The sequence below is a fragment of the Hemitrygon akajei genome, chromosome 7, assembly GCF_048418815.1.
Source record: "Hemitrygon akajei chromosome 7, sHemAka1.3, whole genome shotgun sequence".
In the NCBI taxonomy this organism is placed as follows: domain Eukaryota; kingdom Metazoa; phylum Chordata; class Chondrichthyes; order Myliobatiformes; family Dasyatidae; genus Hemitrygon; species Hemitrygon akajei.
The window spans coordinates 47433402-47455997 of NC_133130.1; the positions used below are offsets into that span (position 1 = coordinate 47433402).

The 22596-nt window shown below is 43.8% G+C and overlaps 1 protein-coding gene across 1 annotated transcript in view; it reads right to left on the reverse strand.

Moving 5' to 3' along the window:
• iars2 (isoleucyl-tRNA synthetase 2, mitochondrial) overlaps positions 1–22596 on the reverse strand; it is a 103816-nt gene that overhangs the window by 12683 nt on the left and 68537 nt on the right. Inside the window, exons 15-17 of the mRNA XM_073050795.1 lie at positions 19991–20099; positions 16897–16999; positions 1681–1806 (exon numbers count right to left, since the gene is read on the reverse strand). Of these exons, the coding sequence (XP_072906896.1) occupies positions 1681–1806; positions 16897–16999; positions 19991–20099 (338 nt within the window). The remainder of the gene's footprint in view (positions 1–1680; positions 1807–16896; positions 17000–19990; positions 20100–22596) is intronic.

Consider the following 22596-nt stretch of genomic DNA (forward strand, 5'->3'; position numbering starts at 1 on the left):
TCTTATGATAAGCCTTTCAAACCTGGAATCACTTTCGTGAACCTCCTTTGAACCCTCTCCAACATCTGCATATCATTTTTTAGATAAGGGGCCCAAAACTGCTCACAGTACACCACATGAGGCCTCACCAGTGCTTTATAAAGCCTCAACATTACATCTTGACAACAAAATCAATGGAATTGTGGTTACTGAGAAAGGTCATCAAAGAGTTCAACAGGATATGGAAATGTGGGCTGATGGTATTTACAGAGTGGTGAGTGCTGGAACTCACTGCAATGGGCAGTGGTGGAAGCAGATAGTTTGGCATCAAGATCAGCGCAGACACCAAGGGTTGAATAGTATGTTCTGAGTTGTACTGTTCTTGTTATATGTTCTCTATCTGGCTCATTGCAGCCCTGTTACCATGGCCCTTTTAAGCACACTGGGGCCTTGTTTCCAGTGTTCCCTTTAAGATCAGATGGCTCAGTGGAAATACAACTTACTTCTGTGTAACATCTTTTTAAAAAAAGTGAATTGAATTTTATTCAGCTAGTTAAGGGAATAAAATCCAACAGTCTGGAAAATCTGCTAAATCCAGTACCAACGAAGCCTCACATTTTCTGGATTATCAGTTTTTACTCTACTAAGTTTAACAATTTCAGAAGAAAACCCCACTTTATAACACACATGCACCCTTCTGTTTCAATTAATTATATTTCAAATTGTCTCTGTACCAATTGTCATTTTTAATTGTAACATTGACAACATTAGTCAGCAGACTCTCAGACATTCCATCTGTTCCCTAGCTTCTGTAATTTAAAGCATGGTTATATTCTCATTCTTCCATTTCTGATGAAGGGACATTGTCCCAAAACAAGATGCTGGCAATATGTTATGATTTTTCAGCATTCTGTTCTTGTTCAATCTGCAGCCAGTCCAGTTTTACAATTTTGCAAAGGCCCCCTATATCAATTGAAAATCACGCAGAGCAAAACCTTAACTGCACATAACTGGTAATGCACCGATCAAAGAGTAAGCTAAAAATGTTATGGTCTGCTATAGAATTGAAACAGCTGAATACAAAGGATTCCCTACAAAATCAAGCAATACAGTGTTAATGGAACAGACCTATATTTACCACTGAGAGTTATATACACCCAGTGGCCACTTAATAGATACAGAAAGTACCAAATATGCTTGTGGTCTTTTGCTGCTGCAGCCCATTCACTTCAACGTTTGACATGGGTGTTCAGATGCTCTTCTGTACGTTGTTGTAACGCGTGGTTGAGTTACTGTCACCTTTCTATCAGCTTGAACCAGACTGGTCATTCTCCTCTGACCTCTCTCATTAACAAGACGTTTTCATTCACAGAACTGCCATGCACTGATTTTCACACCATTCTCTATCAACTGTTATGCATGAAAATCGGTAATCAGCAGTTTCTGAGATACTCAAACCATTCTGTCTGGCAACAACTATCAGTCACTTTGATCACGTTTTTTTCCCATTCTGATGTTTGGTCTGAACAACAATTAAACCTTTTAACTATGTCTATATGCTTTTATGCACTGACTTGCTGCCACATGAATGGCTGATTAGATATTTGCATTAACAAGCAGGTGTACCTAACAAAATGGCCACTGGCTGTTCATATAATTAACAGTAAACGATAATGCAAGTTCATTTTTTGTGATTCTCACCTTAAATACATCATCCCTCGCTGCTTGCAATACATTCTGTCCGATTAACACCTCTGTAAAGACGTTGGATTCTGCCACCCACCAGCGAAGTATATCTGCTCCATAGGGTGGGTCTTGGGTTAGATCCTATAATAAAATGAACATCTTAACTAAGTACTGTTAATGCTTCTGAACCTTAGGAGCCTAGTATGTTTCAGCTGTAAAATACCATGAAGATGTAGCAGTTTGTAGCACAAGACAAAGCTTACAAAATGTATCAATAATCTGTAATTACTGTTCACAATGCTTCTATTTCATGATTTGCAAGAGTTTTAAATAATCAGAGCCATACAGCACAGAAACTGGTGCTATGACCCACTATGCCCATACTTACATTTCTGTCCATCTTCATTAATCCCATTTGCCTGCATTAGATCTGTATTCTGCTATGCCTTTTTAATGTAAAGGCCTATCTAAATGTCTCTTAAATATGATGACTGAAATCAACCACTAGTAAAAACAGCTGAGAAGATCACCAATGTCAATCCCTTCCTATTTATGACATTTACTGGGAGTGTTGTATACCAACACTCCAAGGGCCTGAAGCATTGTTGAGGATTCCTACCAGACCCTCTACCATCAGGAAGGAGGTACAGGAACATCAGGACTAGGATTGCCACACTGGACAACAGCTTCTTCCCTCAGGCTGTGAGACTAATGAATACCCTACCGAGGTACTGTCACTAGCATAGCAAGCTGTTCACTGTAACAATTTTCTGTCTGATTCTTTGTGTGTATATTTATGCATATACACACACACACACACACACACACAGAGTCAGATGACAATAAATTTGAATTTGTAGATGAACACTAGAATACTACAGCACAGTACAAGCCCTTCAGCCCTCGATGTTATGCCAACCCATATATTCCTTAAAAAAAAGAACTGAACCCACACTACCCCGTAACCCTCTATTTTTCTTTCATCCATGTGCCTGTCCAAGAGGCTCTTAAATACCCCTAATGTTTTAGCCTCCACACCATCCCTGGCAAGTCATTCCAGGCACCCACAACCCTCTGTGGAAAAAACTTACCCCTGATGTCTCCCCTAAACTTCCCTCCCTTAACTGTGTATATATGCCCTCTGGTGTTTGCTATTCGTGCCCTGGGAAACAGGCGCTGGCAGTCCACCCTATCTATGCCTCTCATAATCTTGTAGACCTCTATCAAGTCCCCTCTCATCCTTCTACGCTCCAAAGAGAAAAGTCCCAGCTCTGCTAACCTTGCTTCATATGACTTGTTCTCCAATCCAGGCAACATCCTGGTAAATCTCCACTGCACCCTCTCCATAGCTTCCACATCCTTCCTATAATGAGGTGACCAGAACCGAACACAATACTCTATAAGTGTGGTCTCACCAGAGATTTGTAAGTTGGAACATGACCTCTCTACTCTTGAACTCAATCCCCCTATTAATGAAGCCTAGCATCCCATAGGCCTTCTTAACTATCCTATCAACCTGTACAGCAACCTTGAGGGATGTATGGATTTGAACCCCAAGGTCCCTCTGTTCATCCACACTCTTAAGTAACTGACCATTAACCCTGTACTCAGCCTTCTGGTTTATCCTTCCAAAATGCATCACCTCACACTTATCCGGATTAAACTCCATCTGCCACTTTTCTGCCCAACTCTGCATCCTGTCTATATCCTCTTGTAACCTTCGACAACGTACAGCTCCATCCACAACTCCTCCAATCTTCGTGTCATCCGCAAACTTACTCACCCATCTTCATCGCCTCTTCATCCAGGTCATTTATAAAAATCACTAAGAGCAAGGGTCCCAGGATAGATCCTTGCGGTATTCCACTAGACACCGGCCTCCAGGCAGAATACTTTCCTTCTACTACTACACTCTGCTTTCTTCCTGTAAGCCAATTTTTTTATCCAAACAGCCAAGGTTCCACTGATCCCATGCCTCATGACTTTCTGGATGAATCTCTCATGAGGGACCTTGTCAAATGCCTTGCTAAAATCCATGTAGACCACATCTACTGCCCTATCGTCATCAATTTCTTTTGTCACCTCTTCAAAAAACTCAATTGGGCTCGTGAGGCACAACCTTCCCTTCACAAAGCCACATTGACTATCCTTGAGTAGACTGTACTTCTCCAAATGCTCGTACATCCTATGCTTAAGAATCTTTTCCAATAGTCTGCAGACCACCGACTTAAGACTCACCAGTCTATAGCTCCCAGGATTCTTCCTATTACCTTTTTTAAACAAGGGAACTACATTTGCCATTCTCCAATCCCAAGATGGTCAAACTATATTTGACTTCTCAAAGTGCATTACTTTATATTTGTTGGGATGAAGTTCCAACTGCCAGTGGTCCACCCTACTTTCAATAAGGTTGAAGTAAGGATCAATAAGGTTCTAGCAAGAAATATAGAAACATAGAAAACCTACAGCACAATACAGGCCCTTCAGCCCACGATGCTGTGCGGAACATGTACTTACTTTAGAAATTATCTAGGGTTACCTATAGCCCTCTATTGTTCTAAGCTCCATGTACCTATCCAGGAGCCTCTTAAAAGTCCCTATCGAATCTGCTTCCACCACTGTTGCTGGCAGCCCATTCCACACACTCAGCACCCTCTGCGTAAAAACTTGTCCGTGACAGCTCCTCTGTACCTACTTCCAAGCACCTTAGAACTGGGCCCTCTCGTGTTAGCCATTTCAGCTCTGGGAAAAAGGCTCTGACTATCCACATGATCAATGCCTCTCATCATCTTATACACCTCCATCAGGTCACCTCTCATCCTCCATCGCTCCAAGAAGAAAAGGCACTCAACCTATTCTCATTGGGAATGTTCCCCAATCCAGGCCACATCCTTGTAAATCTCCTGTGCACCCTTTCTATAGTTTCCACATCCTTCCTGTAGTGAGGTGACCAGAACAGAGCATAGTACTCTGTTATGATACCAGCCCCCTCCTTTGTGAGAATCGCAAGAGCCCTAGTGAAGGGGGGGGGGGTCAATGACCCAAGAGAGAGAGAGACGTGCTGAATACCGCGTTCCACCGGGATGCAGAATAAAGCGACCTTGACTATTGTCTCATGAGGACCACGTGTAAAGCCCTCAGGCAAAGTGGGCTGGTTGAGAGAGAGACTGACACCTGCGATCCCGTGAGGAAGTATAAAGGAGGGTCTGGGGGGGGGGGGACGACCCCTCCAGACGCACCAAGGAGACACGATAGCGATCCTGTCGTAGCGGGAAGCTATTTTGAAGGAAGCCACGTGCGTTAGATTCCGAATCGGGAGTCTGTGGCTGGAATCACGGAAAATCGCTTTTAACTAACAACAGGAAAGCCGGCTCCCCTGATTCCACGGTTTTGCTTCGTAAGGACCCGGGCAAGTGTTCCTTTTCTCACCAATCTCTCTCTCTCTCTCTCCAACACAGGAAACCCAGCGGTTCTCAAAAGGCTGAAGCCTGCCGACTTTTGAATGACTGTTATATTTCCAAATGGACAAGATATTATCCCCTAGACAACGATAGAGCTTATTTCTGATTGATCATTACTATACCTGTGCTTTAGATTGAGTATTGACGACGTATGTTATCAAAATGTTTGTATTAACCTTCCTTTTGTGCCCCTTTATAAATAAAAATGTTTAAAAATGGTACTATCAGACTTCAGCGGACCTCTCTATCTTTGCTGGTAAGTGATCCAGTTACGGGATATGTAACAATGTGGGTGCCTCGTCTCAAGATTTGAAACCTAATTGGGAGGGCAGTGAATTGGGTTTGTAAGTCAAAAAAATAAATAAATTAAATAAATTGGATCTGGTATGCGGGTAGCCAGACGGGAAACCAGCAAAGATGGACGTGGATGAATTTATGAAAAACCCGACTGTGGAGGCGCTAGAGGCGGCCACCAAATCAGACTTGTTAAATTTGGTGAAGGGATTGGACCTCACAGAAGTGAGGTCGTCCATGAAAAAGCGGGGGGTGCGAGGGGCCATAACTCGGTATTACATTGGGAAGAAAATGTTCGAAGCCGAGGCCTTGGAAAATATCCCTGAAAAAGTACCAGCGAGTGGAATGGATCAGCTAGAGTTGGAGAAATTAAGGTTGGAACATGAATTTAAAATGAAGCAGCTGGAAGCGGCTGAGAGAGAGAAAGAAAGGGACCAGGAGCTCCAACTAAAGGAAAGGGCTGAGAAAGAAAGGGAGCAACATGAATTTAAAATGAAGCAGCTGGAAGCGGCTGAGAGAGAGAAAGAAAGGGACCAGGAGATCCAACTAAAGGAGTTAGAGGTGGAAAAAGAGCGGGACCAAGCTGAAAAGCAAAGACAGCATGAAATTCAGCTAAAAGAACTAGAAGTAGCCGAGAACGAGAGGGAACGAACCGAGAACGAGAGGGAACGAGCCGAGAACGAGAGGGAATGAGCCGAAAAGCAAAGAGAGTATGAGGAGAGACGAGAACAGAGGAAACATGACTTGGAGATGGAGAAGTTAAAGAAAGAGCGAAGAGATCTAGGGTTAGAACGAAAGGAGAGGTTTAATGTTAGTCGGGAGTTGAGGGTAGTACCTCCATTCGAAGAGTCGGATGTTGATAGTTATTTCTTGCTTTTTGAAAAGGTGGCAGTAAATCAAAAGTGGCCCAAAGAGCAGTGGGTGGCGTTGTTACAAAGTGTGTTAAAGGGGAAGGCACAACGAGCATATGCGGCCTTGGCCGTCGAGGAAGGGGAAGCGGAGAATTATGCCAAAGTAAAAGAGGCCATTCTCCGGAGTTACGAGCTAGTACCTGAAGCATATAGACAAAGGTTCAGAAATTTACGGAAAGGGTGGAATCAAACGTATACCGAGCTAGCCTATGAAAAGGGTGTGCTCTTGGACCGTTGGTGCACCGCGGAACAGGTGGACGGGGATTATGGACGTATCAGGGAGTTATTTCTGATTGAGGAATTAAAAGGGTGTGTTCCGGAGGAGATCCGGATGTATTTGAATGAGAAGGCGAATAAGTCCATCTCAGAAATTGCTAGGTTCGCAGATGAATATGCCCTAACCCACAGGATAAAGATTTCCTCGCCAAAAGGTTACCCAAGAGACCGTCGGAACGGGAGGGAAGGTCCGCCGGTTGAGGCAGAGGTCCCGCCGGGAGCTAGTGGTAAGGTTGAGGGGGAAAGGCCAGGTGGCCCGAGATTTCCGGGCTTGACCTGTTTTAATTGTGGGAAGGGAGGACATATTGCCTCTAGGTGCTTTGCTCCGAGAAAGGAGCCAGAAAAAGGGAGAGCAGCGGTCCCTATCGGATGTGCCGTGGTAATCAGTAAATCGACGAGAGAGCCCCGGGTAGACAGAGTACGAGAAGGGTCAGAGACCTGGCTGTCACCCGGAACCGTGTCCGTGAAGGGGGGAGACCCACCCATTCCCATCCGAATCTGGCGAGACACCGGGGCGGAGCTGTCGTTGATCCGCCGTGAGATACTAGATTTCGGTCAGAGAAGGGGAATGGTCGCTGTGAAGGGGATAGGTACAAGAATAGAAATGGTGCACCTACATCAGGTAATTATGGATTGTGAGCTGGTATCTGGACCAGTCGAAATAGGGGTGCCATCAGAATTCCCGAGAACTGACGCGGACGTCCTCCTCGGAAATGATTTAGCCGGGGGGCAGGTTTGGACATGGCTCAAACAGCCTGTGAGGATTGCAGCCTCGCCCCTCGCATCTCCAGTCTGTACCACAGGCGCGAGAATTCACAGCTTGTCGAGAAAGGCAGCTGACAAAGCGAGCAGTTTAAATCTGGCCAGTATTGATTTGGCTAAGATGGTCCTACCGACCCTGTACCACGAGGGTTCTGAGGGTGGTAAACCGAAGAGTAGTAAAGTGAAAGGGGTTAAGGGAGAGGAGCGAGATCTTCCCTTAGCGAACAGAAAGGTCCTAGAGGTAGGAAATAAAGATGGGAAACGGAAAAAGCTGTTAAAAGGTCCAGAGTTGGACATGGATAATCTGTCGGGGGTGGCAGCCCTGTTTGAAGAAGTTGAGAGTTGTCAAGGTGTTCCCGATAATGAGATGAAGGCAGTCCTAGATGAAAAGGATGCCATTACCTTGCAGACGAGGTTGTTTCAGCCCGTGGGGTTGAGTTTACTCCGGAAAGGAGTTGCCCAGAGAGGAACTGGGAGGATCAGGGGAATTTAGAATTTGAAAAGGGTATGGGTATTGAAAGCCTGGAAGAGGCAGATGTCCCGTTTGAGTGTGTCCAAGATGTGGATGCACGTGGTACTGAACCTAGTAATGGAGCTCAGAAGAAGTCTGAGGTATTTGATTCAGTTGAAAAGGAATGCAGTCCCTGTGGGTCAGATGGACTGGGTTCAGTGAAGACAGGGTTAACCCTGGTAATTGGGGGAAGGGAGGGTTCCCAGGTGTTGTTACACGAAGGGGTGGTGAATCTTAAAGTGGAACTCGACCAAGGGGGAATAAACATTGTTATTGAAGGGAACGGGAAGTTTGTAGTTCCCAAATCGAATGAAGAAAATTTAAAGTTTAGATTGGTGTCAGAAGAAGCAACCAAGCTACAGAAACGAGGGCTTGGGAACACGGTGCCTGCGCATCGATTACAGGTTGATTTGGAATGTAAAGGTGCCCCACACGCTGTTGTTATTCAAGAGAGCGCTGTGAAAAAGCCGAAATTTAAATGCGGCCTGAGGGAAAGGTTCGAACGGAAACCCATTAGCCTGCATGGTCCTGACGAAAGGGCTAGCCGCCTGGGTAAAATTACAGAATTGGGTGGAAATGGTCTAAGTGGTGTTGATAAGATGACCCCGATGAACGAGATGGGCGGGAGTTCACCACGCCAAATTACTCAAGTTCCCCACGGGGGGACTCACCGAAAAAGAGGCGACGGTTAATGCGGATGCCATTTTTTTAAAACAGCAAAGCAGGTTGTACGGGGTTGCACCAAAGCCTGTGAATAATAAAGACAGCCCCTTTGGAGACCTGTCGGTGAAGTGAAACGACCGAAATGATTAGTATTCGCATAAACTTTTGTAGATGCACCTAAGCTAAGATCACACCTCCTTAGTTTTGTTGCTGAAGAAAAAAAAATAAAATAGGTGGTTATTGAATTGAAGTCTGATGCTACAAGATTTTTAGTACGGTACACAATGTTAAGATATTAAAGAAAGGGACACTGTAATCGTTAACTGTTTAGATACTGACTTGAATGTATAACAGTAGTACTCTGTGAAAAGAAAAGCTTGTGTATTGCGGTAGATTCAAAAATCCTGTAAGACTCTATACCACTGTTTTTAACCGCTGGTAAAAAAACGTTTAAGAGGGGAGGTGTTATGATACCAGCCCCCTCCTTTGTGAGAATCGCAAGAGCCCTAGTGAAGGGGGGGGTCAATGACCCAAGAGAGAGAGAGACGTGCTGAATACCGCGTTCCACCGGGATGCAGAATAAAGCGACCTTGACTATTGTCTCATGAAGACCATGTGTAAAGCCCTCGGGCAAAGTGGGCTGGTTGAGAGAGAGATTGACACCTGCGATCCCGTGAGGAAGTATAAAGGAGGGTATGGGGGGGGGGGGGACGACCCCTCCAGACGCACCAAGGAGACACGATAGTGATCCCGTCGTAGCGGAAAGCCATTTTGAAGGAAGCCACGTGCGTTAGATTCCGAATCGGGAGTCTGTGGCTGGAATCACGGAAAATCGCTTTTAACTAACAACAGGAAAGCCGGCTCCCCTGATTCCACGGTTTTGCTTCGTAAGGACCCGGGCAAGTGTTCCTTTTCTCACCAATCTCTCTCTCTCTCTCCAACACGGGAAACCCAGCGGTTCCCAAAAGGCTGAAGCCTGCCGACTTTTGAATGACTGTTATATTTCCAAATGGACAAGATATTATCCCCTAGACAACGATAGAGCTTATTTCTGATTGATCATTACTATACCTGCACTTTAGATTGAGTATTGACGACGTATGTTATCAAAATGTTTGTATTAACCTTCCTTTTGTGCCCCTTTATAAATAAAAACGTTTAAAAATGGTACCATCAGACTTCAGCGGACCTCTCTATCTTTGCTGGTAAGTGATCCAGTTACGGGATACGTAACAACTCCAAGTAGGGTCTTACCAGGGTCCTATAAAGCTGTAACATTACTTCTCGGCTCTTAAACTCAATCCTACAGGTGATGAAGGCCAATGCACTGTGTGCCTTCTTAACCACACAGTCAACCTGAGAAGTAGCTTTGAGTGTCCTATGGACTCGGACTCCAAGATCCCTCTGAACCTCCACACTGCCAAGAGTCTTACCATTAATACTATATTCTGCCATCGTATTTGACCCACCAATGCTCACTCTTACCTGGGTTGAACTCCATCTGCCACTTTTCAGCCTAGTTTTGCATTCTAGTGATGCCCCTCTGACAGCCCTCCACACTAACCACAACACACCCAACCTTTGTCATCAGCAAATTGACTACAACCCATCCCTCCCTCTTCCTCATCCAGATCATTTATAAAAATCACAGAGTAAGTGTCCCAGAACAGATCCTTGAGGCACACCACTGGTCACTGACCTCCATGCAGAATATGATCCATCTACAACCACTCTTTGCCTTCTGTGGGCAAGCCAATTCTGGATGCACAAAGCAAGGTCCCCTTGGATCCCATGCCTCCTTACTTTCTCAATAAGACTTGCAGGGGGTACCTTACCAAATGCCTTGCTGAAATCCATATACACTACATCTATGACGCTACCTTCATCAATGTGTTCAGTCACATCGTCAGAAAATTTAATAAGGCTTGTAAGGCACGACCTGCCTTTGACAAAGCCATGCTGACTATTATGCCTCTCCAAATGCTCATAATTCCTGCCTCTCAAGATCTCCTCCATCAACTTACCAACCACTGAAGTAATACTCACTGATCTATAATTTCCTGGGCTATCTCTACTCCCTTCCCCTCCACTCCTACGGAACCTCTCCCGTCCCATTGATGATGCAAAGATCATTGTCAGAGGATTGTCAGCGCTGAGTAGGCTACGGTCAATTATGGATAACTCTGAACATCCTCTACATAGCACCATCCAGAGACAGAGAAGCAGTTTCAGCGACAGGTTACTATCGATGCAATGCTCCTCAGACAGGATGAAGAGGTCAATACTCCCCAATGCCATTAGGCTTTACAATTCTACCGCCAGGACTTAAGAACTTTTTAAAAGCTATTAGTAATGCTTTTTGAGATAGTGATTTAGATGCATATCATATTTTTTACTGAGTTAAGTATTGTATGTAATTAGTTTTGCTACAACAAGTGTATGGGACATTGGAAAAAAAGTTGAATTTCCCCATGGGGATGAATAAAGTATCTATCTATCTATATATCTATCTATCAGAAATCACCTCTCTCGCCTCCCACAGTAGCCTGGAGTATACATATCCAACGATGCTTTCCAAAAGCTCCAGCACATCCTCTTTCTTAATATCTATATGCTCAAGCTTTTCAGTCCACTGTAAGTCATCCCTACAATCACCAAGGTCCTTTTCCATAGTGAATATTGAAGCAAAGTATTCATTAAGTATCTTCGCTATCTCCTCCAGTTCCATACACACTTTTCCACTATCACACTTGACTGGTCCTATTCTCTCACATCTTATCCTCTCGCTCTTCACATATCTGTAGAATGCCTTGGGGTTTTCCTTAATCCTGCTTGCCAAGGCCTTCTCATGGCCCCTTCTGGCTCTCCTAATTTCATTCTTAAACTCCTTCCTGCTAGCCTTATAATCTTCTAGATCTCTATCATCACCTAGTTTTTTTGAACCCTTCATAAGCTTTTCTTTTCTTCTTGACTAGATTTTCAGCTGCCTTTGTACACCATGGTTCCAGTACCTTAACATCCTTACCCTGTCTCATTGGATCGTACCTATGCAGAACTCCATGCAAATATTCCCTGAACATTTGCCGCATTTCTGCCGTTCTTTTCCCTGAGAACATCTGTTCCCAATTTATACTTCCAAGTTCCTGCCTGATAGCCTCATAATTCCCCTTACTCCAATTAAACACTTTCCTAACTTGTCTGTTCCTATCCCTCTCCAATGTTATGTGGTAAAGGAGGTAGAATTATGATCACTATCTCCAAAATGCTCTCCCACTGAGAGATCTGACACCTAACCAGGTTGATTTTCCAATACCAGATCAAGTGCAGCCTCTCTTCTTATAGGCTTATCTACACATTGTGTCAGGAAACCTTCCTAAACACATCTAACAAACTCCTTGCTCTAAGAAGATGCCAATCCATATTTGGGAAATTAAAATCTCCCACCACCACGATCCTCTTATTATTACCTTTCCAGAATCTGTCTCCCTATCTGCTCCTTGATGTCTGTTACAATTGGGTAGGCTATAAAAACACCCAGTAGATTTATTGACCCCTTCCTGTTCTAAACTTCTACTCACAGAGACTCAGTTCGACAATCCCTCCATTACTTCCTCCTTTTCTACAGCCGTGACACTATCTCTTATCAACAATGCCACGCCTCACCTCTTTTGCCTCCCTCCCTGTCCTTTCTGAAACATCTGAAGCCTGGCAATCTGCGTACCATTCCGGCCCCTGAACCATCCAAGTCTCTGTAATGGCCGCAACATCATAGCTCCAAGTACTGATCCATGCTCTAAGCTTATCTGCTTTGTTCATAATACCCTTTGCATTAAAATAGATACATCTCAAACCATCAGTCTGAGCACATCCCTTCTCTGTCACCTGCCTATCCTCCCTCTCACACTACCTACAAGTTTTCTTCATTTGTGAGCCAACCACCCCTTCCTCCGTTGCTTCAGTTCAGTTCCCACTCCCCAGCAATTCTAGTTTAAACTCTCCCCAACAGCCTTAGCAAACCTCCCTGCCAGGATATTGGCCCCCCTGGGATTCAAGCACAACCCATTCTTTTTGTACAGGTCACACCTGCCCCAAAAGAGGTCCAAATGATCCAGAAATCTGAATCCCTGCCCCCTGCTCCAATCCCTCAGCCACGTATTTATCCTACATCTCATTCTATTCCTATTCTCACTGTTGCGTGGCACAAGCAGTAATCCCGAGATGACTACCTTTGTGGTCCTGCTTCTCAACTTCCTTCCTAACTCCCTGTAGTCTGTTTCCAGGACCTCCTCCCTTTTCTTACCTATGTCGTTGGTACCAATATGTACCTCGACCTCTGGCTGTTCTCCTTCCCACTTCAGGATATCGTGGACGCAATCAGAAAGATCCCGGATCCTGGCACCTGGGAGGCAAACTACTATCCGTCTTTCTTTCTTGCATCCACAGAATCACCTGTCTGACCCCCTAACTATAGAGTCCCCTATCACTGCTGCCATCCTCTTCCTTTCCCTACCTTCTAAGCCAGACTCTTATTCAGAAGCACAGCCCCTGCTGCTTCCCCCAGGCAGGCCGTCCCCAACAGTACTCATACAGGAGTAATTGTTAAGGGGGACAACCACAGGGGTATTCTCTGGTATCTGACTCTTGCCTTTCCCTCTCCTGACTGTTACCCACTTATCTATCTCCCGAGGCCTCGGTGTGACTACTTGCCTATAGCTCCTCTGTATCACCTCCTCACTTTCCCTGACCAGACAAAGGTCATCGAGCTGCATCACCAGTTCTCTAACCCAGTCTCTAAGGAGCTGCAGCTCGATGCACCTGGCACAGATGTGGCTGTCCGGGAGACTGGGAGTCTCTCAGACATCCCACATCTGACACCCAGTACAGAACAACAGCCTCACAGACATACTTTCTATTCCTCACAAGTAGCTTACCTTGCCTCGACCCGTTATCGCCAGAGCCCTCCTACTCTGTCTCCCTCTACTCCGTCACCCACTCCTCTGATGTCTGCTCTACAAAGCTGTCTTCTTTTAAATCCTTCCCTCCAGTATAACTCGCTGACATCCACGCGCTTGCGCATTCGTGCCTTGATCAAACCACTGAGGAAAAAACTGGAGGATCAGAGGTAGAGAGGGTCAGCAACCTTAAATTGCTAAATGTTATCATTTCCGAGGATCTGTCCTGGGCCCAGCATACAAGTGCAATTACGAAGAAAGCACCACAGCAGTTCTACTTCCATAGAAGTTAGCACCCTTCTAAAACTTTGACAAATTCCTATAGACATATGGTGGAGAGTATATTGACGTGTTGCATCACAGCCTGATATGGAAATACCCTTGAATGGAAAAACCTACAAAAAGTAGTGGATATGGCCCAGTCCATCATGGGTAAAGCCCTCCCCATCACTGAGCACATCTGTACATAGCACTGTTACAGGAAAGCAGCATCCATCATTAGAGACTCCCTCCATCCAGCCCTCTGCTCGCTGCTGCCATCAGGAATGTGGTACAGGACCCTCAGGATTCTGACCACCAGGTGCCAGAACAGTTATTACCCCTCAGTCATCAAGATCCTGAGCCAGTGGGGATAACTTCACTTGCCCCATCACTGTACTGCTCCCAATCTATAGACTCATTTTCAAGGACTCTTCATCTCATGTTCTCGACATATATTGTTTATTGATTTATTATTTTTTCTTTTGTACTTGCATTTTGTTGTTTTTTGCACATTGGTTGTTTGTCTATCCTTTTGGGTGCAGTCTTCGATTGATTCTATTATAGTTCTTGGATTTACTGAGAATGCCCGCAAGAAAACAAATCTCTAGGTTATCTATGTTGACACATATGTACTTTGATAAGTCACAATGTAGTGATGTAAAATTTTGGTTTGGTATATTTGGAGTATTGTGTGCAGTTCTGGCCGCTGAATTACATGAAGGATATGGAGGCTCTGGAGAGGATGTAGAAGAGGTTCACCAGGATGTTGCCTGGGTTAGAATTAGCTATAATGAAAAGTTTTAACAATTTGTTTTTTTCTTCTCTCTGGAACATCAGAGGTTGAGGCACAAATTGACAGAAGTGCACAAGATTTGAGTCTTTTACCCAGAGTGGATATACGAAATAATAGAAGGCACAGCCTATTGTTAAGAGGGAAAGGTTTAAAGGAGATTTACTGGGCAACCAGTTTTTGGTTACACAGTAGTACTTGAACACACAGAAAATGGAGGGATATAGATTATGTGTGAGCAGGTGGGATTACTTGAAACTGACACCACTGTAGACAAATTCATGTTCCTGTGTTGTACTACCAACACACATACAATGATTGCTGGAGGAACTCAGCAGGCCAGGAGAGAAAAAGATGAGGAGTAGATTTACAATGTGGGGGAAGGGGAGAGAGAAACACAAAGTGATAGGTGAAACCGGGAGGGGGAAGGATGAAGTAAAGAAGTGGGAAGTTGGTTGATGAAAGGAATACAAGGCTGGAGAAGGGGGAGTCTGATAGGAGAGGTCAGAAGACCATGGAAGAAAGAAAAGGGGGGGAGGTGATGGGCAGGCAAGGAGATAAGTGAGAGAGGGAAAAGGGGATGGGGAATGGTGAAAGGGAGGACCATAGCCAGAAGTTCGAGAAATCAATGTTCATGCCAGCAGGTTGGAGGCTGCCCAGATGGAATATGAGGTTTTGTTCCTCCAACCTGAGCGTGGCCTCATTGCAACAGGAGAGAAGGTGATGGATTGACATATTGGAATGAGAATGGGAAGTGGAATTAAAATGGGTGGCCACTGAGAGGTCCCGCTTCTTCTGGCGGACGGAGGCATGCAGTGAAGCGGTCTCCCAATCTACGCTGGGTCTCACCGATATACAGAAGGTCACACCGGGAGTACAAGACATAGTGTATGACCCCAACAGATTCACAGGTGAAGTGTCACCTCACCTGGAAGGAGGATGGGAAGCCCCTTTCTTTGAAAAAGAATTTTTTCTTTGAGAAATTTTCCTTCATTCTGGAATGAATAGTCTCATACTGAGAACAGATGCAGTGGAGATGGAGAAATTGAGAGAAGGGGATTGCATTTTTATAAGTAACAGAGTGGAAAGAGGTATAGTCTAGGTAGCTGTGAGAGTCTATGGGTAGAGATACTGACACTGAGGAAGGGGAGGGAGGTGCTGCAAATTTACCAGGTAAATTTAAGGGGAGGGTGGAAGTTGGCGGCAAAGTTGATGAAGTTGACAAGCTCTACATGGGTGCAGAGCATCATTGACATTAATAGCTCTGGGGATCTCCCATCCACTGCCATGAACCTCATAGCTCCCGCACCCCGCAACTTTGGTTTCTACCTCCTACACAAGACCCACATACCAGCTTGTCCAGGTAGACACATTGTTCCAGCTTGTTCCTGCACCACTAAAATCATATCTGCATACCTCGATTCTGTTTTATCCCCCAGTTCAGTCCCTTCCTACCTACATCCGTGACACCTCACATCCTCTGGATCTTTTCAAGGATTTCAAGTTCCCTGGCTCCCATTACCTTATTTTCACTATTGATGTCCAGTCTCTATACACCTCTATCCCTCACCGTGAAGGTCTCAGTTTCTTTCTGGACACCAGACACAACCAGTTCCCCTCCACCACCACTCTCCTCCACCTAGTGGAACTTGTCCTCACTCTTAATAATTTCTCCTTTGGCTCCTCCCACTTCCTTCAAAGGTGTAGCCATAGGTACTCACATGGGCCCCGGCAATGCCTGCCATTGTGTTGACTATGTGAAACAATCCAGGTTTCAAGCCTACCCTGATGTCCGCCCCCCACTTTTCCTACACTACCACAACGACTGCGTTGGTGTTGCTTCCTGCACCCATACTGAGCTTGTTGACTTGATCAACTTTGCTTCCAACTTCCACCCTGCCCTCACATTTACCTGGTCCATTTCTGATACCTCCCTCCCCTGTCTCAATCTCTCCCCCTCCCACCTTTTAAATCTTATCATTTTTTTCTCCAATCTTACTGAAGGATCTCAGCCCAAAATGTCAACTGCACTTTTTTGCATAGATGCTGCCTGGCCTGCTGAGTTCCTCCTGCATTTTGTGTGTGTTGCTTAGATTTCCAGCATCTGCAGATTTTCTCCAGTTCTATGTCCTACACTACCTTAACACTGAAGAAAGACACCATCAATGCATCATCATGTCTAGCTCAAGTAAGCAGGATGGTTATAACATTCAAGTATAAAATCCACTGCAGTCATGCTAAAAACATTTAAATATTTTTCATCCTATTAGATTTATGAATGAATTGCACATGGTATCAATAAGTCTTTAAAAAGTTTTTTTTTTCTACAAGTGACAAAAGATTACCTTACCTGGCCTCCATTAATAACAACGTCAGGATCCACCACATTTCCCAATGATTTAGACATCTTCTCACCGGTTTCATTGAGGGTAAATCCATGGATAATTAGTTTTCTAACAACAAAAAATTAATAACTTTTCCTTAATATTTCTTCCAAAATTTGTAACCAAGAACATAGAAATTATTTAAATCTGTAGGCAACAGAAGAATTTAACCTGGACGGTGGAATAAAGAGTAAATAGCCTGGAACAAGCTTGTTAGCTTTCACTGCCTGAAAAGCAAGTGGTATAGGAACAGGATAATTTCACCAGAAAACCAAAGGAATTGCATTTTGGTAGATCTAATAAAAATGCCAGTGATTCATTTTGAAGTTCTGTCACAGCTGATCAAACTTAATGGCTTGCTTTGTTCTAAAATAGTAGTACAGATTCAAATACTCAGCAATAGAAAGTACTAACAAAGCTAGGTTAATGGAATATGAGAACATTATTTTCAAAAAAGCACAAGCATTTACTCTACTGGGGCACCTTTAGGTAAGCAATAGACAACCAGCTGGAAGGCAACCATCATCATCTGCCGTAGGGTCTACAGAGCATCAAAGGAACTGCTTTATTTCTAAACTAAAAGCAGAAAATTATTGAAAATACTCAGCAGGTCAAGCAGCAGCTATGGAAAGAAAGAGTTAACCATTAACTCTCCAGTAACAACATCCTGAAACATTAACTATATCTGAGATGCTATCTGACCTGCTGGGTATTTCCAAAATATTTTCGTTGTTAGTTCAGATTCCAGCATCTGCAGTGTTTTGCACATCTTATTTCTATAACTCATGGTGTGACCTTACTTAGGTTTGGCATAACATAAAATTGCCAAAGTAATCTGAAAATTCAAGGTCTGCTGTGTCAGAGAACAGGTAAAATATAAAACATTTCACCTTAAAGCATAATTTAATGCCCTGGTTAAGATTTCTACTGCTATGCTGTGAGGTATTTTTATTTTAGCTGTTTTCTGCAAAAGCAGTGTGCCCTGCTGGTAATGTGTTTTAGCTTTGGCTAAAGATTAAGGAGCCATGTTGTCCAAATTAGGAATGTTGGGTTAGCCAACCGAGGTTGGCTTGGTAATGTGTTGTAACTTTCTGCCCAGTGGGATGCCATGGAACATTCGAGAGAGCTGGGCAGGTGCTGCAGAGTGGGGCACAAGGGAAGATGCCGAATGAACAACATTCGAAGGAGAGACCCTGTTTTAAGAAGTGCTTTGTGCAGATGAATGGTTCGAAGGAGGAAGTGCCATGTTCGAGATGGTCTTTGAGGGAAGTTCGAATGGTGGCTGGTGTCTTTCACGTAGAACATGGGTTCAGCGTGTGAGTAGAGGATACACCTGTCTACTCCAGAAATGAGCTCCAACGTTTATGTGTACATTGGACTGGTTTAACTGTAATAGTCCCTTTTATTTTTTTGTTTCCTTTGTTGAACTATTAGTAAATATACATTTTCTTTGTAATATTATATGATCTGTTAATTTTCTGGCGAATGATAACTTTGCATGGGACAATATTTACACGCATCCGTTACAATCAACGTTCCTTAATTGGAACATCTTAACTTTCCTGCTTGGTTAAACTCAAATCATACCAACCTCAGATGTGTGACCCCAGATGTGTGGAAGGTGCCCTTCTTACCGCTGAGTCATGTGGCTGTTAGTAGAGTTAGCTACTGAGCCTGGTAAGGGGGTTACTTTGTGGGGTGCTTGTCCGGAGTTTGGATGCTATATAAGGATTGATTAAGCAGTTTATTTGTGTGTTAAGCCAGGGTTTAAACTAGCGTTTGTGGAAAATGAGGTGTGTTGTAATTAAGGTACATAATTATAGAGGCCGTGAGGAATAAGGTCTGGTGCAATATGAAGAGGGTAGTCACATGTAATGCTTGTGTTGTGAGCGGGGTGTATGTCTGAATTCCCAACAAACTGCTACTAAGAGCGCTGAATTCTGTAAAAGTGTGGGGAAAGTAATACTGATTAAATGGTGTTTTGCGCAATTAGCTGGTACGGATGTCATGTTAGTACAGACCACCAGTGATGTGAATGAAGTCGTGCTGCCCGATAGGATAGGGGGCACCTGGAGAGGCAGGACCATGGCCAGTTCATATCTCTAGAGAAGGGAGAAATGTAGCTGAGGGTGAAGACTTTAAAGCCAAGTTCTTCTTGTTTTTGTGAAGTGATGGAAAAGAGTTGTCTGATGTGAGAAGTCTAGTAAGTCCTTCAGTTGTTTGATTTAAGTTCTGAGCTGGTTTCGGCTATTACATCACTGGCTGATAAATGCCAAAGTGTACCTGCAGAGAGCCAAAGTTATCGTAGACTGATAATGTTCTCTGTAGTTAAAGCCCACACCTGATGGAAAAGAAGAATATGTGGCTTGAGCTGAGCAGACATCTCAGTCACTGGAATGAATGGTAGTGCTCAGATAATATGAAAAGACAGAGACCAGTAGAGAGTTTAAAGAGTCTAGTGGCTGGTATAGTGAGGTTTCTAAAGGCAGAAAATCCATTAACCACGTTAGCTAATTATGTGCAAGCTCTGAAAGATGCTTTTGGCACTACTGAAAGTTCAGCCAATCTTATGATGAAGTTTAGGCACACATTCCAAGAGCAAGGAGAGAAGCTGCCTGCCTCCAGGTTGGAGAAACTACTGCACTGTTTGTGCCACAAAGGGGGGCATTCCACTGTCTGAGAGAAATTGCTTGAGGGTGGAGCAAGTTGTGAAGGGCACGCTGTCACATGACATGATTGCTCTACGTATTCGAATGACCCACAAGATGCGCCCTCCTCCATTTTACCAAGTTACCCAGAAATTAGAGAGGAAAACATGACTTAGAAGCGGAGCATTTCCAAAATGCCGAGTAGTGTCTTCAGTAGCAGCCTCTGCTGCTAAAGTGACCCCTGATGCCACAGACGTAGAGCTTTTGAGGAATGAGGTGAAAATCCTTCAAGCTAGGCCAACTCGATGGGCATTGGCAGAGTTAGCTAATGAGCAAAGTTTATACACGATCTCGGTAAGGGGGTTGTAATCAATTTTCTGTTACTGACTATTGAAAGCTGTGAAATACTTACCTAAATGGAACCTGCTTTTGCACTACCACACTGGTAAGCAGAGATGACTGAAACCAGCCCCCCAGCTGATCCTTTCCCTCAAGGTACACATCGGCAACATTATCTACATCTAGAAAGAAAAGGAGATGTTAAGAAGATACACATAAACCTTGCTTTTTACATATATATATGAAAATACAGACATTTTAGAAATATAAAGTTACGATTTTAACCACATAGCACCTTTTTCACATTTTACTTTTCAGTGTTTTCTTCTTCTCTTCCAAAGATTTTCGAAGAAGCATAATCAGATTAAAATCAATAGGGTCAAAGCATTTGCCCAGGATGTTTGGTCATAACATGCGTTTGAGGTGTAGTACTGGAATAAAGCGAGGCTCTGAGCTAAGAGCTATGAAGAGAAAGTAAGAATGCATATGTGAGAGTGATGTTGGTGCACCTGCTGCCAGAAACCTGGCTTCAGTTCTTTCTGAGCTGAAGAAAGCTGCAATTGATGACGAAAGAAAACTTACTGTAATTTAAACACAGGGTTCAAATCTAAAGCACTGGGGCCCTGTGACACTGAAGGAATAGGAGAAAAGGAGCAAGGTTTTGAAGGAGCTGAGCTGAAGCTGAAGATAGTTATGAATAAAAAGTCTGGATCTAGGAGGAAAGTATTAAATTGCGGCAGGGAAAATTACAGCACTATTAGGTAGGAGCCTGGGAGAGTAAATTGTGAGCAGTTGCTATTTAAAATTCAACATGTGGAGAGTCCACATTTGACAAATAGCAGTCATTTAAAGAGAAACTGGCTAGAATTCAGGGTAGGCATGTTCCAGAAGGTAAGAAGGAAGGACAAAGATGGTAAGGTAAGGGAACCTTGGATGACAGGAGATTGTAAATTTAGTCCAAAAGAAAGAAAACATAAGTAAAGCAAGGAATTAGGAGGGCCAAAAGAGGACATGAAATGTCTGCAGCAAGTATGATTAAGGAGAATGCCAAGCATTTTCCATATACAATAAAAATAAGAGGGTAATTAGGGAGCATAGAATATTCATTAATGTGAAGGATATGGAGGACAGTGTGACTGGCTTGGTGTCTTCTAATATTCTAGGGCATTTTGACATCAAGGAGATGGTATTGGGTTCTTGAAGAGCTGAGCATAGTAGTTCAAGGGACTTACTCTGAAAGGAGATTTGTGACTAGTGTTCACAGGGATTGGTGTTGGGACCTCTGTTGACTTGGAGAAAAATGTAGATGGCTGGTTAGTAAGTCTGCAGGAGATGCAAAAATTGGTGGAGTTGCAAACAGTGAAGAAGGCTGCCAAAGGGTTCAGCAGGATATAGATAGGTTAGTTACAGACAGAGATGACACATGGAGTTCAGTCTGGGTAAATGAGTAATGTTGCATTTTTGGAGGTCAAATGTATGCAATTAATGGCAGGACCCAAAACAGACCACATAAAGTCCAAAAGTCAAGAAGTCATGATGCAGTTTTATCAGCTTCAGTTAGGCTGCACTTGGAGTATTGTGTGCAGTTCCAGTCACCACATTGTAGGAAGGGTATAAAAACTTTGAAGAGGGTGTACAAGAGACTTAACAGAATGTTGCCTGGATTAGAAGGTATTAGAACACTTGGGATGTTTTCTTTGGAGAGTTGGGAGACTGAGAGGACAGTTAATAGTCATTTATAAAATTATGGGAGGCATAGATAGGGTACACAGCTAGAATGCATTTCCCAGGATAGATATGTCAAATACTAAATGGCATAGATTTAAGGTGAGAGGAGGATGTTTTAGTTACAGAGAGTGGCAGGGCTGCCAGGGGTGGTGGTGGAAAAAGGTATGATAGTGCCATTCAAGAGGCTTCTTGGGGGACACATGAATATTCAGGAAATGGAGAAGTACGGCACAGACATTGTGGGTCAAAGGGTGTGTTCTTGTGCTGTGTAATCAGAATAATTAAATTATATAAGTGGCACAAAAAGAGAGTTGAAAAAGAGAAAAGGCGAGGTAGTGTACATGGGTTTGTTGTCCATTCAGAAATCTGATAGTAGTGGGGAAGAAACAGTTCCCAAAGTGTGTGTCTTCAGGCTCCTGTACCACCTCCTTGATGGTTTCAGTGAGAAGAGGGCATGTTCTGGGTGATAGGGACCCTTAATAACGGACGCCACCTTTTGAGGCATTGTCTTTTGAAGATGTCCTTGATGCTGGGGAGGGCTAATTCCCATGACGAAGCTGGCATAGTTTCCAACTTTCTGAAACTTCTTCCATACCAGATGGTGATGCAATCAGTTAGAATGCTCTTCACGGTACATCTATAGAAATTTAAGAGAGTATTTGCTGACATACCAAGTCTCCTCAATTGTATGCCTTCTTTGTAATAGCATCAATATGTTGGGCCCAGGATAGACCTTCAGAGATGTTGATACCCAGGAACTTCAAACTGCTCACCCTTTCCACTGTTGATCCCTCAATAAGGATTGGCATATGCTCCCTCGATTTCCCCTTGATGAAGTCCACAAGCAATTCCTTGGTCTTAATAACACTGAGTGCAAGATTGTTGTTTCAACACCACTCAAACAAGTGATCTAACTCCCTCCAGTCAGTTTATGGTTCCTCAACACTATCT